We start from the raw sequence: 17,509 nt of genomic DNA, 5'->3' as shown, positions 1-17,509 counted from the left end.
GTGCTGAGGGGCAGTTGCAGCGCTTCTTTGTAAGCTTTTCTGAGTATGATGCTCACTCTAATAAGCTCTGTTTTAGGTGGGTTTAAATAGGGAAGGGATTAGGACAGCCTGCTAAGGACAAAGGTTTGAAGGAGACGGAGGCGTTCAGCTTCCCTGAGGCCTCTGTGTCTATTGGTAACTCGTCGAATTAAACCTATCGTTTGCGTGGCGTGTTGTTCGAGCTGGCGTATGAAGTGAGTATTTGATCTGTTATGTTGAATGGTTAAGCCCAAGATTTTGATTATTTCAACCTTTGGGATGGGGTCGCCTCTCATGTTTATGTGGATATTCGGGGGGGGATCAGTTTTGTGTTTTTGGTGGAAGTATGAGCAGCTGCGATTTGGCTGGCGAACAGGTGAGACATGCTCTACCAGCCTCCTCTATCACTATTTCTACTCCTCTTTGTAGAGTGCTCTCTATTTCAGCGTCGCTGCCTTTGTTGATCCAAAGTGTAATGTCGTCGGCGTACAAAACAAAATTAAGATTAGGGATTTGTTGGAGTTGTTGGGGGACGGTTAAGATGGCGAGATTAAATAATAAAGGGGAAAGGACGGCGCCTTGTGGCGTGCGTTTTGTAGGGAGAGTCAGGGTGGTGGAAGTGATATCGGCGATTTGTACAATAGCTGTCCTGTTCGTGAGAAAACTTCGGATGTAATTGTATGTGCGTGGTCCTGGGCCTATGGAGTGCAAGCCTTTGAGTATCGAGTGCAAGCCTTTGAGTACATAATACACTACACACAGCGGATGCACAAGGAGATTCCCGCCTAATTTCCCAAGCCTAGTCATGTTGGAGTCAAGCGACCACGTCTTGGTGAAATGGAAAGACGATAACAAGTGGGATGTTTACCCGATTCGGAACATCCAGTCAGTAGAAAAACAATGCCAGATAGCGGACAACCCAAAAATTCTCAAAGAAATGGCCGGCGAAACTGTGCAAGTCAGGTGGAAAGACGACAAGTTCGCGCCGGCATTTATCCTCGCGACAGGTAAGAACGTGAATTTATTCACCATTTCCTTACATGGTGTGTAAAATACTACATCTCATTCGCGACACCGCGTTTTTAATTTACAGGTTTATTTTACCCAGTGAAAATAACAGTTTGAAACAGTGAAATCGCCGTCAATATCTGTGACCGCTCTAGTTCAGTTCACCCAAGTTTGTTAATGTAGTTTTGTTCTGTAGCACCGCACTTACCTTTTTACACTTAGGGAAGTATACAAGTATTCGCTGAAAGAAAGGTATCTTGGTTGAAATGTACAGCCGGCGAATTTTTTAATAACATCGCGGGAGCGTCGGCTGGCGGGTGAGTAGAAGGCGAAACGAAGGGAGGTAGTTCGCGTGCGGAGAACGATCCTGCCAGTGCAACCGTCGTCTGCTGGGCTGTTCCCGCAAAGCATGACGCAACCAGCTTCCGCTCGTACTATCTTCATTATCTTGAACAAGGCGCACGCGGAATCGCTCTCACTTTCCGGCACGCTATCACTGGTGCCAGGCCCCGGCGTCGCTGCTGCTTGCATCTGGGTTCCTTCTGTCCAGCGAGAAGCGAGTGACAGCGACGGAGGGGCCCGGCAGTAGCGTACTACGTAGTGCAAACTGTTGAGTTACACTTGTCGCGTAGCTCACAAAAATTGCACCATGTGATTGGATACCCTTAGGTGATGAGATACAATTAAACTAGGTAGAATTGCCTACAGTACAGAGTTCATAACTTTTAACGCACGAATGCGTGGCCTTCTGTACAGTCGACCAAATCTATAGGGGCCCGGCAGCTGGATGGGTGGCGCCACCACTCAGCGCTCCCTTTGTCAGTGAAATGAACCGGTGCATTGGACTATGTAGCCTCACATTGTTTTAGTCGTGTTTCCTTCGATGCTTTGAATGTTTTGGTGGTGTTGTTAGTGGACATGTGAGATGAATCGAAGTCTAGACAGACCTCTTGGGTTCTTAGATGCAGTAACGGCTACGTAAAATTGTCCGAGACTCCTAAATTTGGGTGTCAGCTACAATGGCATGAGCGCTTATTGCAGCGATCTATGCTTGGCTCGACCCGTTCTGAGTATGAATAAAACTACTATTATGAGTATTCATTTCTTGTTAAATGCGCTAATGGCTACATAAACTTATTTGACGCTTCTAAATTTGGGAACGGGCTACACTGACACGAGCACTTTTTGCAGCGCTCTGCTCTTGGCTGCGTGCTATCTTAGTAGGAATAAAATATTAATACTAGTATTTATTTCTACCATTTTAAATTATCTTCACTGGTTTCATTGACTGTGGTTTCCATGCCAGCCTTAGCGCTGGGATACCTCGATACGTGTGCTTTGAAGAAAAAGGCACTTGCTACGAGATGGGTAGAAGTGTTGCGGTAGTTTACACTTTTAGTACCCGTAAGCTTTGTGCCTTTGGTTTTGGTGAGCGACGCTGTGACAGCATGGGAGCCTGAAAGCTGAAGCGGAACTCCTACGTTTGTGGTGGTCATTTTATCAAGAGCCAAAGTTAATGAACCACCCAACAGCCCAAGCTACAAACCGTCCCCCCTCCCCTTCCCGTTTTTCCACCTGTGTGGAATAAAGGCTGGCACGGGTAGTTTAAAAATGTGGCAGTGTTAACGTCAGCCGGTATTATTTAATGCTTAAGCATTCTTTACAGAGTACCTAAAAATCGTGTAATGCCTTGTGAAGACACCAAAAACGCGCGATTAGTTGCCTGAAATATGGGTCACCAGCCCGAGTCCTCCAGCACAGACACATTTCCAACACGCTGGAAAAAGTTTAGATTTGGAGAGGGGTGCATGGAAGTTCAAAATTAAACAGCAAAATCATCTAGCTTTCCGTTTAATGATTACAATGGTTGAACGCAAAGCTTTCTTATTGCGGAACCGAATGGGAAATGCTCAAAGTCAAAGGCGCTGCGATCAAAAAACCAAGCTGCGTGCTCGTCAAATTCGAAGCTTAACTAGTCAAAGTTTAAATCCATAACGTAACCAAGGTAACCCACACGAGAAGGCTTTGCTATAAAACAACATCATCGTCGTTAGACGGAGGAGTGCATGATTTGTCAAGCGTAGGTGGTAGCTTGTAAACAGACTGCAGCATTCAGTAGTTAAACATAGTACAGGTTTCGGGCATGGTCCTGTCTCGCGTCCTTCAGCCACGCAGAAATTGGTTTTTGAAAAACCATTTACCAACTGGCCAGCAACCATTGCAATTCTTGTAAGGCAATGCTCCTCCACGACAATTAATAACGTTCTGCTATCATGCGGTATTTATTCTGTAAACGATTCCCGATAACTGTACTAAGAGCATTTTTGTGAAATTAAACACGTTCCATCCGTAGTTAATGAAGTTACGGAAGCGTTGCCCATCACAATTTCTGTTTTGAGGTAAATTGTAGAAGGCAACCCCCAAGTTTTTTTTCGCTAGTGCGTGACGCCGTTTCGTCAACTGCCAAAGGCCTGCGCCGCAGCATTCCTGGATCGGTTGCGCACACCGGCTTTCTGTGAGAATTTAGCTGCAATATACTCCTCGATGTGTGAAACTGCAGGCATGAAAAAACTGCATGAAGGACTTCGATTTCCAGCTCGACTTCCAGCTTGGCGCATTGAGCGTCGTCTGCTATTTGTAAATACTGAGTATGGGCGTAAATCACGCACATAGCATGCCTCGTAAAGGTCGCATCCACGCTCAAGATTTACCGATCTGAAAAAATTCCTTGTGGTTATGTACGCTTTGCAAGCCACACCGCAGAAAAACAATGGAAAGCCATGCACAACAACGCTGCGCTGACCGCCACCAGCATTCCACTGACGAGCGGTTCACCATGGGCGGCGCTGTTCGCTGAAGCGACGGTGGTGCCATACAACGGCCGCCCGGTCCCTATAACTAGCATGCGCGAGTGACCACTTTTCTGTGTGTGAGCTTCATATGACGGGGCCAAGTTGAAAATAGGGCGAGCTTAAGTGCATTCCCAGGAAGTGTGCTCAGCTGTGGTCATTGTCTGCTAGGCTGTTATTTCTTAAGAACATGTCCCCATGCAAGCGTGCTGCAAATGAAGAGGCAGTGGGAGTGAGCGAATGGTTTTGCTTCTAATTTATTTTCCAAAGACCAGCGTTGCAGCACACGAAGTTGATAACTGACCTTTTTACAGATAAAAAAAGTGTTTACGTCATGAAGCAGCAAATGAATAATCTATATTCTTCAGCTTGGGCCGGGTTCAGACTGTTGCCGCTACTGTCTTAACTTTAAAGAATGAAGTCATTTCACGTCTCAGCCAACCGAACTGCGTGACATGCCGATCACGATATGGCTTTTTCATCGGCAGCCTGAACATAGCCTTACTTCATAATTGGAGTATTCGGCACATCTTTAGATATTTTTCGCTCGATTTGTTGCTGCAGAGTTGATCTTCAGGGCAGAAACTACGAGCAAAACAATTCGCTTACTCGGGCGGCTTGTCATTTTTAGTGGTGACGCTCTGAGAAGGAACAGCTTAGACAATTAGCCCAGCTGAACGTGTTTCCTTACCATGCACTTAGCCTCAACCTCTTTGCAACTTGGCCCCGTCATATGGTGCTCATGCGCAGAAAAGTTGTCGCTCGCGCATGCTAGTTGAATATTTGGGTGACTGCACGTGCAGCACATCCTGCTTATAGCCACCTGTATGACCAGCGGGAGTAGTGGGCGGCGCTGTGGCAGCTAGGTTTGTGAAAGGTATTGCGGATGCTTTCGTGTTTTCAGGGGCAAGGTTCGACATAAACCATAAACAGTCATCCGCCACAACAGTGGCCAATGCCTATTTAGGAACTTATCTTTGGCTGATAACCAGTGAAATCTTGATCTCACTTTTCTATGGTCGTTTGGCACATTCGTTTTTTACCAGCACCGTGGAGTTTCAGCATGCATACGCCAGAATGCAAAGGGGCGAGAATTCACGTGCAACCCAACACTTCCTGCATAATTTTTTAAGCGCAATCACCGAACAACTATTATTTAGGTGCTAGCTTCTTTTATTTTCATGCCCCAAAACACAACCAGATGCAAGCTGCCTGGCTGACGCAGTGCTATCTGCTAATCTCGCAGGTAACACCAGTGGCTATCAGCAAGCTGCGCTTAATGTATCTATGGTCATGCGTTTGTGCATTTTTGTTTAAGGTTTTGATATCTGTACTTAACAAAAAAACCCACAAGCTCAGATAAGCCTGTCTCTAAAAAAAGTTACCTTGAGTCAATTTTGTTTAGGCAGAACCTGCTGTAACTGAAGATTTCACTCAGCCAAATAAATAAAACAATGTTGTCACACAACTTTTCAGGCACAGCAGCAGCAATGGAGCGTAAACGCAGGAGGGTGGCGGTGGCTTCGCTACCAGCAACAACAGCTCCAAAGGTAAGACTTGCTAGATGTCTAGAGAACCCAAGTGTTTTTGGGTTAGGGTTAGCTGCCTTGGTCAAATGCATATTGCTTGTGAAATGCAGTTTTTAATGATGATAGTCTTTTCTGGGCCAATCAAATGCAAAAATTGTCTGTGTCCCATGCAGTCTTGGGCACGTTACTGGCAAAAAGTAACAGTTACAGTTATAGTTACCTGAACCAAAAAAGTAACCCTGTTACAGTTAAAGTTAAAGTTTTCAAAAGTAACTTGTTACAGTTACACTTATTGTGAAAAAGTAACGTCGTTACTTTTCCGTTACTGCGTATAACCCTAAGTATGTGGGTAGTTAAATTGCACGAGGTAAAATCCCCGACGAAAAGGGGGCACACTCAAGCCCAACACCAACCATCGTTGTGCAAGCCTTATTTTGTTGCACCAACTGTTTTGTTGATGCACACCTCAGGGAATTTATTTGTGAAACTCTTTGTAGCTTAGGTTGAGTTGTTTCTCAAATTTAGCATCCAAGAGGTTCTCTCTTTTCGGGGGTCCAATTTTCAGTTTCTTTCTTTTTCTTGTTTCTGCTGCACTCAAGACGAATGGAAAGTAAAAAAAATCTCTTTGAAGACCTACGTCTGACCTCGGTTTTTTGCAGGGAAGATAATCGTCTTGGCAAGTGTGTTGTGGAAAGATGAAAGATAGTCAGGATGTGGGAAAGAAGAAAGTCTGAATAAATTTAAAGCACGAACGGTACGCCGGCCTTTAACGAGTGCTAAACTGTTTTTTTTTTATTTTTATATAAAAAACGGAAGCAACTCTAACGGTATTTCCTGTTACAGTTACTGCGCAGAAAGTAACAGTGTTACAGTTACAAGTTCCTATATTTCGAAAGTAACTTGTTACAGTTGCAAGTTACCACAAAAAGTAACTAGTTACCAGTAACGCGTTACTAGTAACTAGTTACTGCCCAAGACTGGTCCCATGGTTCAGCCGCTTGGCCAAAAGTTAAAATTGTCGAGTGAGACATTTATGTAGGCAAAACATTTTCAATCTAATAAATCTAGGAAGATGCTCCATATTTATCAACACTGTTCAGCAAAAGGGTAATATTAAGCTTAATTGAGGGAGAACATCAATTGCATAACGAATGTTTGCAGCATTATTTTAATTAACAGTTGATTTATGCTCTATTTTTACGAGAGCAAATTTTAAAAATGGGCTGAAAAAAATGCTTTAACCACAACTCACAAATATGACCCGGGTCTTGCAGTTGTGGTTCTAGTGCTAAGTCCCTACAGGTGGCGCAGAAGTATGAATGCGCAAAATTGAACTGTGCAAACCTCCCATGTGTCGACTGGGACAGGAGGGGAACAAGGGCAGATGAGACAGCAGAGACATTTTCTTGGCAGGGGCGGCAAAAGTCTCGTCTTTTCTTGAAATTCGCAGCTACACAAGCAGATGTGTAAACTTCTTTTTTTTTTTTGGCAACTGTACTCACTTGTTTTTTCAGCGGAAGTGCAGCTGCGGTAAAGAGGATGAACCGGCTCAAGCCAAAAGTGAGCTGGAGACAGCACGGGAAAAAGTTTCAGCCCTGGAGCAGGAGCTCGAAGCGGCGGAGAGGAAGGTGAAGCGGTATAAGGAGGAAAGAGATGAGGCCAGAGCTATGGTTGGTACGTAAAATTCAATTTTTTTCTGATTGTAGTGCAGTTTTGATATATTGACATCAAAATTATGTAACCAAATTAACAGCGGCAAATTTTTGATTACAGTTTCATGGCATTGTATCTGCAACTTTAGAGGTGCTCAGGGAAAGACTTCATTGTTGTTTGGAATGAAAAACTGTATAAAAAGTATTACATCATAGTCCCTGCCACATGCATTGTAGAAAGTGGCAAAATCACTTCTGAGAGACACACTTTCCATCCACAGTGAGAAGAGAGAACCACGCTTGCATATGTCCTCCTTGCGGTGACACTTGGCAGCACTTTAAAAGGGCCATTAAGACAAAATGAAACTTCGGTATGTCCGAATGATTGCCTCTTTAGAATAATACTGAGACCACTTTCAACACAGACATCACTCAAATAAGCTGAATGATGAGGAAAACAGAGAATGGCCATGTGACACCCTAGCTGCTTTTCCTGCACTAGAACATATGGCGTATTATGCACAGTCATGCAATTGGCTGAGGTCAGCAAAAGCAAACGCAAATTAGGCAGGACTTATGAGCTTGCCGAATGAGCTATTTGCGCTAAATGTCGGGCACATTCTTTTTATAGCAGTAAGAATGGTGCAGTAAACAGTGTGTACTGTGAGCACCATCCTTATTATAGCTGCACAGCAGTCTGGCACTTCGGGGTTGTCTCACACGACACTGGCCAACTAGCGTCAGCGACATTGTCTTACGTGACCGTTTTGAGAGTGTACCCGATGTTTCATGAAACGATTACTTTCACCTAAACAAAAAAAAAACCCGCCCGCATCTTCCCACGGGGGGAACTCGAGTAAATGCGTCGCAGAGTGGTTGGGGTATCGCGTGAATGTTGCGTAATTGGGTATGGTTTGGGAATGCTTAATTGTTATTTCGTCTTTATTATTCTTATTTATTGAATGAAGGAGAAGCGAAGGCAATGAGTGTAAAGTTAAAGTCTGTCTTTATTGCTTGGTGCCGTCAAGCAAAGCGTCAAGTCAAGCGAAAGCCAAGCAAAGACGCCCTTGACTGAATTCCGAACGCGCGCTCTGCCGCTTATATACACACCGCCCGTGTTCGAGGGAGAGGAGTACGGGGGAGAGACGCGCATGCGCACACTTCCGTACACAAGCGCGCGAACTTTCCACGCACCCGCCACGCCGTTATCACGTGTACACGCCCTGCCGCCGTTACTGTTGAGCGCGACGCAGCGCACGGGTAGCTACGACGCATGGGCGCACAGACGCGCTCCCCCTGCACCGCCGCAGCTGTTGTTGAGAGCGACGGAGTGCGCGGGGTACACGCGCTCCTCCCGCACCGCCGCACCTATTGTTGAGAGCGAGGAGGGTACGGGGGAGAGACGCGCACCTGCGCCTCGACGCGCATGTGCAGTGAGCGTGTGGACGGCGCCGACAACATCGACGAGTGACATCGCGAGCCTAAGAAATGCTCCGCATTTAAAAGAGCCTGGTGCAAATATTGTCAGAGACAAGCTAGGGCGGACAGCGATGCTAAATGAAGCAGCAAAGAACATTTCACCGTCGCCTGCAGGCCGAGTCCTTACAGTTAACATTTGTTTCAAAAGCCTTCCCTTGATACATCATCACTAACGTCACGAAACACACAATTTGGCGGGAGTATTGGAATTTGTCAGTGAATAAAGCATCGTTTGCTGCCTGACAAGCACTGGGGGTTCTGCAAACCAATGAACTCGTACTTCTAGCGAACTTTAACACAGGATGAGGGAGGGAAAGGCAAAACACACGCTAGACTTCAACTTGGTAAATGCAAACAGGAACAAAAAAACACGCATATATGTACATGATTCGAACGCAAAAACAAAAACAAACAAGCACATGATTCCGTGGAAATAAAACGCCGCAATCATTGCACTCGCTCTTATCACTATTTACATTGAAGCACAACCAATGGCTGGTCACATTTCAGGATATGATCTTTACCGACACGTGGGCACACCACTCGCCAATGGACCTTTCTCCAGTAGCGCTCTGCGTATGCGCTGCCCTCACTCCCAGCGACTGATCCATCATTCTTGGGGGGGGGGGAATGGAAACGATGCCATATTGGATTAGCCAGTCGCAAACGCCAAGCCAGCTAAGTGGTGCTCCGTCTTCTGCGTCCTGAAAACGGCCAACAGATAGGCGCTACGGCTGCCATTGAAAAATTTCTCTACCACCAAAACCATTCGTGGCGCCTGGGACGGCTTTCTCAACTGCGCAGGTAGGCGGGAGAAAAGGGGGGCGTGTTCTTTTATAATCCCCCAAGTGTGGTTCAGGTGGCCGCCGCGAGTGGGCTACGCTACTGGAAAAAGGTCCATTGCGCATGATCAAAAGACAGCCCTTCTCTCCCCAAAACATGGATTTGTTTGGTTGAAAGTGCCAAAGATGGTGCACTGGCGCAGTTCTCGCTCTCCCTGTTGATCGCAAGCTGCAAGCTGAAAGATTGCAAATGGTGGGCTATCCATCAGAAATGGTGGTTTCTGTGGTGGAGAGTCTTGAAGGAGATGAAGAGTGCTCAAGCACTACGTGTGGATGGCCTGAGAGAGAAAACCCCTGTCGTGGCTGTGCCATACAAGCACCAAACGTCCCACCGCCTGAAGAAGGTTGGTGGAAAATGTGGTGTGCAGGTGGTATTCTCGGCTCCTGAGAAGCTTTCGAAGATGGTGCGAAAGGTGAGTGAGCCATATAATGAGCCCCGCTGCGTCACAAAACATGAAACAAAGTTTGTGGAGTGCGCGATGGGTGTGGTTTGCAGGATCCCTCTGGACTGCAAACGGTGCTACGTCGGTCAAACCGGCAGGTGCCTCAATGATGGGTTGAGGGAGCACCACGCAGCTGTGAGTGCGGAGATGGGTGCTGGCCACCTTGCTGACCATTGCCGTAGGTGTGGGTGCACGCCCAAATTCATGCGGATGAGCGTCTTATTTACATGTAGTTCTCAAACTGATAGGGAAGTCTTCGAGGCTTTTGCGATCAACAGGGAGGGCAAGTACAGTGTCAGTGCACCATCTTTGGCACTTTCAACCAAACAAATCCACTTTTTGGGGAGAGAAGGGCTGTCTCTTGATCATGCGCAATTGGCGAGTGGTATGCACACGTGTCGGTAAAGATCATGTCCTGTAATGTGACCAGGCGTTGTTTGTATTTCAACGTAAATATTGATAAGAGCGAGTGCAAAGATTGTGGCGTTTTATTTCCACGGAATCATGTGCTTGCTTGTTTTTGTTTTTTTTTCTTTCGAATCATGTACATATATGCGTGTTTTCTTGTTCCTGTTTGCATAAACCAAGTTGAAGTCTAGCGCGCATTTTATCTTTCCTCCTTCGTCCTGTGCTAAAGTTCGCTAGAAGTACGAGTTCATTGTTCTGTGAACCCCCTAATCTTTTGAATAAAACAAACTTGTATTTTGTCTTCATGGCCCTTTTCATCGTGCACATTGATGAATGTTTCGAAGCACAGCCATTACCAATGCTTATGGTCTTGAGTATAAGAAAAAAGTTGACCTATGGAGGTCAGGAGCACTTCCAGTTGCTTACTTTTCCACTGGAGTGTAGTATTCGTGTGTGAATTTTGTCACCCTTCTGCACATCAGTCGTTAAAAATATTTGGAATTGCAGTGACTCATAGTTAACCACTTTTGTGAGTAAATAGAGCAAACACCAGATTGAATTGACCCTTTCTGTTTATGCGGAGCCCATGTTTGTTCAAGGAGGTGATCTTAAAAAATACTTTGAATGCAGGAAGAATTATTGAGGTGCTGGGCAAGCTGCATTTTAGCAAGACGTAGTACAGTGTAGACAGCTTACAATAGGCATCACAGAAGTTGCAAAAATCCCCAGTACAAGCGGTACGGCACTATAACTGAAACATGCACAAAGACAACCTTCAAGTACAGCCTGCCTCTTAATAAGCATTCTTTATTTACCATCACCCGAAAAAATTCCGCTTAAAAACACAGACGGTTGTTGGTTTCAAATGTGCCTCTTTTTTTGTTTGAATGTACTGCTGCTGAATGGTTTTTGAAAGCTGCAGTCATAACTATAAACATAAGTTGTTGTTTTGAAGGAAGTGTTTTCTGTTTCTTGGATTTTGAAAGGAGAGATGCAGTAGCAGCAGAAGGCTGGCCGATTGTATGCTGCAACGTCACAGAACGCAGGCTTTTTTTTTACTCACTACCTCGTTCACTGGTGATGTGAAAGCGATTGCTTATCGTCACAATAGTTTGGCACAGATTACCCATGGTGTGTTGGCTGACCATCTCCAGAACTATTAAAAGGGAAACAGCAACTGCCTATGGTCGCAGCGTTCTGGTAGAGACAAGTTCTGGCATGGTAGTTAGCCATGTCCAGAGGTGTGCAAAGGGAAAGGGCAGTCAAGGCTATGCAGGAATTAAAACAAAATCTGTTACTTAAAGGTCGCCTTCCTTTTATTTTTTTCTGTGGCCCGGAGCATGTTCACAGCAAAGTTAGACTAGACTCCTGTCTGCTTTTTTTTTTACTGACCCTGAAACATTGTGCCTGCCCCTGTGGTAGATCAGCATAACCCCCCCCCCTCCTCCTCCCCCCCAAACACTCTACAGCAGCTGTTGTGTTCGTGGCAACCACATAAAGTGGTAGGCATTTGGAGTTCTGTGAGAAGCAAACTGATTTTCATGAAAACCTGCATTAGATCTTGCTCCGCAGTGTAAGAAGCTGCTATAATGGTGCATATTGAAGCCGTGCCCGTCCACACTGTTGTTTAAATTGCTGCAAAAAATACCCTCTCACAGCATTTGGCCGAGCCTGTCTTATCTAAATAAGGCATTTCATTGTAACCTGCAGCCCAAAGGGAGTGCTGTACATGAATCATTATTAGTGTCAAAATGGAATTAACTGGTAGCAATGGGAAGAGTTTGCTGACGTCAGTAGGCATGAATAGTGCCATTTTCTCATCTGTGTATGGACTTATTTCATCTGCAGTAGTGCCACTCATTCTTAGAAATATACATTTAGCTGCTGTGTGGTATGGCAAATCTTGTTCGGTTGTGATCACCTGACTACTATCTAGCTGTGGAATGAAACTGCTAGGACCATTAGTGTGCACTTGAATGCTACTGATACCAGTTGGGTTTAAAGCTGGTGAAATGAAATAGAAGAGGGTGTCACAATAAGCAGTTTATTAAGTCTACCATTGCTGGTCAGAGAAATTCTTCTAAGCAGGGTAAATAGAGGAAGGTGTACCATAGTGCAAGCTTTAACTTGGCAGTAGCAAGATATGGCCGTCTATGCCAGTATGCCACAGTTATAAGGAGGGGAAGGACGCAGCCAAACGAGTGAATTGATGAGCAGTGAAATTCACCCTTGTCAACTCTCCCGTTACGTGGTGGCAGGAATGAGTAGTGTCCAATGTGTAGGAGACTGAACAAAGCCAGTCGAGAGCATTATGGCGATCGCAAAGCAAAGCGTCTCAACTGAGAAGATAGCAAGTCACTTTGGCAGTGTGAGGCAGAAGCAATGCATCTCAGGCATTGAACTGGGCATTTTCGCTTTTGCATTTCCGACCCATATGAAATGCTTGCGGTTCTGGGACTTTTTACAAAGTGGCTAATGGCTTTACAAGATTGCAAAGTTATAAGAGCCGTCAGTCAATGCAAGCCAGTTTTTAAGCAGGGGAGAAGGAAGGCTTGGCCAAGGCGCTGCTATATATATATATATATTTTTTTATAGCTGGATGGATCAGTATTTGAAGGTAAAGCAAGGTAATGTTCAAGAATATTATGTCAAATTTCTGTAGTACGGTGCGTAATGAGTAAGGCTAGTTTAAAGAATTAGTTTTTCTGTACAATGAAACTTTTGGTGACTCACCTAACCTTTTTTCTCATTTCAGCATACTGCCTGCAGGGGCAGCATAAATGTATGCAGTTGTGTTCGTACACTTTTATGTTTAATATTCTCATTTATGTTCCTATGCACAGACGTCCAGAAGCTGGTGAAGAAGTTGACCAAAGCTGTCGACGCTTTTTCAGCCGGGCCATCGGCAGTGGCAGCTCCTGTGCAAAAGGTTAGCTCACTTGTTTTATTAGGTGGCTGGTTTCTAAGTCTACTTGTTTGGTGAAAATGTCTCTGCATGTTTTGTACGGTTAGTGGAACTAAATTACATGAAATGTGACGCCGATAACTGTTTATGTTAAATAAGGCATAACAAGCACGATAAACGCGTATACAGTCTGTGCCCATTACAACGGACCCTCTTAATCCGGAAAAAATGTTTGCTGTATCCGAAGTATGCAATATTTGAACAAGGGTGGGAGTGGAAGGGGTGTATGAGTGCAGAGTAGGAACTTTGGCCAGTATTGCATATAAATGCTACAGACAGTTCTTTCTGCACACCTGCAGCATCTTTGCACAGTGTTCATGCAGGACAAAGAAATCTCCTACACCTGTTTCAAAGCTTAGCACGGGCACTTAGAAGAGGCCTAGCGCATGCGGTCGAGTGCGTAGAGATGCACGCTGAGCTGAGCAACTGAGGCAAGAATGTAGCTAGGAGCAATTACTAACCAGCTATAAAAATCAGTCATGGACAGCAGGGCGATTCCACGAGAGAACGAACATGCGTGTGCACGACCATTTTTGTTCATTCTTGTTTTTTTATTATATATGCGTGCAATGAAAACCCCCGAAGATCAAGTTTGTTTTCTCCTGAGGTGCGTAGTTCGGGAGAAAAAAATGTTTGAATGTGCCCGGAGCGCAGCGGTGGTTCCGGCAACTGCAGATTTTTTCAAGTTTGCGTCTCTGTGTACGTCAAGGAGTACAAGGGGTGTGTATAAAATGTTTCGGGCCATAAACTAGACCAGAATGCTAATCAGTGTAACGCAAAATCAGTGTCCAGCAGCGAACAAAAAATAAAAAAAAAATTGTGAAATCGGTCTGGACGATAGTTTGTTACACTTTTTGACGCCCCCATCTACATTTCTTCTTTTTTGAAAAACTTGTAAGCCAGCCATTTTGTTGGCCATACGTGTCTGAACACATCAGCAAAAGATGGTGTTTGTAGAAAATTTATAAGTACTAAAAAAAATTGAATAACTTTGGCTCTTTTTCAGAAATTTCGTTCGTTTTCTGTTCGAAATTCTGTTGTTCTTCGAATTTTGAACGAAATTCTGTTGGTTTGGGTATTCCTTCATGACAGATCACACGTGCCAGGACTGGATGCCTTGGATGCGTGGCAGACGCTTTCATTCTTCGCGCTTTTCCATGCGAAACTCTTCGATGCCTGCAGCAAATGCGTGAATCGGGGTCACCTTCTTTAGCTTGCTTTGCAACTCGGCAATCATTTCAGCTGTTGACTGAATGACGTTGGTGCTGCCTGCCCTCAGGTTGTGTAACGAAGCATGATGTTTTACAATACCACCAACTCCATCACACGAGTTTTTTCCGTTTCCGGTAGCAGAGAACAGCCACTTCGCAGACATGTAGTTTGCTCTGGAAAGTTCGTACAGCAGATATTTGTTCTTGAAATGGCTGGCTGCACCGTCCCTAACATAAACAACGTGGCTGTACACAGGGGCACTTTCTTCCAGGCATTCCTGCACCTTGTGGAGCACATAGCATGCATGTGCGGTATTGTGTTGCATGTGATTGCTGACTACTGTGAAGCTCTGAACTGATTTTCTTGTAGTTACAACGCACGTAAACAGTGAAACCTGTGTTTTGTGCAAGTGGTACGACTGGACTTCATTTGGCAGAATAACTGTCCAATTTTCAACGAAGTCGAAGTGCAGTACAATGCTTGATCGCCGTTCACATCTTTTCGCTTCGTTTATGGCAATGGCCTGGGTCCGCCTAATATAGTCATGGGAAATCCACTTGGTGACCCATTTGCCTAGCTCCTTCACGAATGCAGCTGGCGGTACCCTCTTTTTTATCAGAGAACCATTTTCCCATACAGCGTACGTAACGTCTTCTCCGTCCGAAACGCCCAAAGCGGACATGGTAAGGTTGTCGGCAATTGGGCATTGCCGGCACTCGCCCAAGAAACACGGCGTCGATGGTGAGGTGCAAAGACAAAGCTCCTTTAAGTTGCTCATTCTTCGGTCAACCCCTGTAATGTTTTGCAGGGCCAAAGCAGAGAGCTCGGCATTTGCATAATAAACGCAGACGCACACTTCATGCTGGGGTGAGTGCAAGACCCATTTCGGGCGCAAAGAATAAAACTGAAGGTCAATCTATTCCCTCCCTTGTAACTGCTCGTGCGCCATCTGTTTCGGTTGCCTGCGCATTGGAGGAACCTTTGTTTTTTTGTTTTGCATCCCACAAAACACTGGTGCCGCCAAGGAGCGCTTTCGAGCTGGTATCGGCCAGAAAGTTAGCTCGTTAAAGAACACATTAGGGAAACGGGCGGGCAAAAAAAAAGAAGAATCTCCAGAATAGTTTTTTTTCGTTTGGGAATATTGGAGAGATTGACCGTGCCGGCATGTGGCAGTGGAATGTGAATTACCGCCCGTGTACACCCGCGCAACGTCCGGCAACAGCCACCGGAACTTATTGCGGCGCGCCAAGACGCATCGCGCGAGCCCCAAGTTTGGCCCTTTATAACTTTGTTCTGAACAAAATGATGCAACATGTTTTCCCGCAGTTTTGTCGTTCAAGTAAAGGAGTCTTGTTTGCGCAATTTTGAAGAAAATCGAGTATGGGTTTTTTTTTATATTGAGTTTTGAATTTGCGCAAATTCTGAAAAAGAGCCAAAGTTATTCAATTTCTTTTAGTACTTTTAAATTTTCTACAAACATCATCTTTTGCTGATGCGTTCAGACATGTATGGCCAACAAAATGGCTGACTTGCAAGTTTTTCAGAAAAGAAGAAATGTAGATAGGGGGTGTCAAAAACAGTAACAAACTAGGCCGATTTCACAATTTTTTTAAATTTTTTGTTCGCTGCTGGACGCTGATTTTGCATTACACTGATTAGCATTCTGGTCTAGTTTATGGCCCGAAACATTTTATACACACCCCTTGTACTCCTTGACGTACACAGATACGCAAACTTGAAAAAAATCTGCAGTTGCCAGAACCACCGCTGCGCTCCGGGCACATTCACAAATTTTTTTCTCCCGAACTACGCACCTCAGGAGAAAACAAACTTGATCTTCGGGGGTTTCCATATTGCGCGCATATATAATAAAAAAACAAGAATGAACAAAAATGGTCGTGCACACGCATGTTCGTTCTCTCGTGGAATCGCCCAACTGCGGTTACCTCACTAACCATGGTTAACGCAAACTGAGCTTGGCCAACTCAGTTCAGTCACAGTAACCACAGTTCCCGCAGCCGCAGTGCTCAAAATTGCGCAAGTCAGTTCAGATGCAAGTGGCGGCGCATCAGCGGAGGCGAAAAAAAAAATCACGTTGCGTTCGGAGGAGACCAAGGTTCTCAAATAGCGGGCACCCCAAAGCTGCCCCCAAGAGGCACTGGCGTTCTTTGCGTCGCTATCACAAGCAGCGCAACTGCCTGTCAGCAGCAGCTCGTTTCCCAACTCACCCGATCAACTACAACAAAAGCCGTGCTAAATTTGCGAATTCCGCGCGTTGTCCGCAAAAAAAAGTAAAGAAATATACACCAGGCAATCACGAAGCGTTTTCAGCACTCGGAAACGATCGCCTTGCCTGCGAACACACTGACGCGCCTGCCCGCATGGAACTGCAAACGGCTCGAACCAGCCCAGACAACGGCCGCAACAGCTTATCGCCAGTCTTCGAAATCAATTTGATTGCAGAAAAGAACTTCCACGTGCGAGAAAGTGGATGTTAGTGCGGTAAAAAATTATGCTATGGATTTTAATTTGCAGTTGTAGAGATAGCGGCGGTTATATATCTACCGCGATGCTAAGCCTAAAGTTCCCAACACTGAGCAGACCTGATCAAACCAAGCCGGTTGCGAGCTGTTGGGGTAGCCCCCTCCTCGCCATACACGACTGCGTTGCGCTTGTGTCTGAAGTGACTGCTTTGAAGATATTTTCTTTTGTCTACACTGCTGCACATTTGCGTTTTGTCGTGAAGTAAAAGTGTGGTCATTTATTTTTGTTATGCTAACAACCAAGTGACCGCAGTCACCACACTTGGAATTTCGTGTGTAACAGCCAAAACCACAGTTTGTGATGAGCACGGTTAAAGGTAAGTAACCACGGTTTTGCTTAACTGCGGTTACTTCAGCCGTGTAACCAGGGTATTACTGATCAGACAAAGGTCATTAAAAATGCAGAATCTTCATTGGGTGCAATGTCAGGTAGCTCACTTTTAACTTCACGACAAAAAACAAAAGCGCAGCAGTGTAGACAAAAGAAAATATCTTAAAAGCAGTCACTTCAGACCCAAACGCAACGCAGTGGCGAGGAGGGGCCTTCCCCAACAGCTCGCA

General features: G+C 45.2%; 1 protein-coding gene across 3 annotated transcripts in view; it reads left to right on the top strand.

Annotated features, from left to right (window-relative positions):
- The window catches only part of LOC144158523 (uncharacterized), a 37,411-nt gene that overhangs the window by 5,691 nt on the left and 14,211 nt on the right, over positions 1-17,509 (top strand). For all 3 annotated transcript variants that reach the window (XM_077689431.1, XM_077689430.1, XM_077689432.1), the window contains exons 4-6: positions 5,352-5,425; positions 6,919-7,078; positions 13,072-13,157. In XM_077689431.1, the coding sequence (XP_077545557.1) occupies positions 5,352-5,425; positions 6,919-7,078; positions 13,072-13,157 (320 nt within the window). The remainder of the gene's footprint in view (positions 1-5,351; positions 5,426-6,918; positions 7,079-13,071; positions 13,158-17,509) is intronic.

This window comes from Haemaphysalis longicornis, unplaced genomic scaffold (genome assembly GCF_048455015.1).
Source record: "Haemaphysalis longicornis isolate Haplotype H1 unplaced genomic scaffold, Haemaphysalis longicornis Haplotype H1 scaffold_10, whole genome shotgun sequence".
Classification (NCBI taxonomy): Eukaryota; Metazoa; Arthropoda; class Arachnida; order Ixodida; family Ixodidae; genus Haemaphysalis; species Haemaphysalis longicornis.
This window is presented reverse-complemented; position numbering and strand designations above follow the sequence as displayed.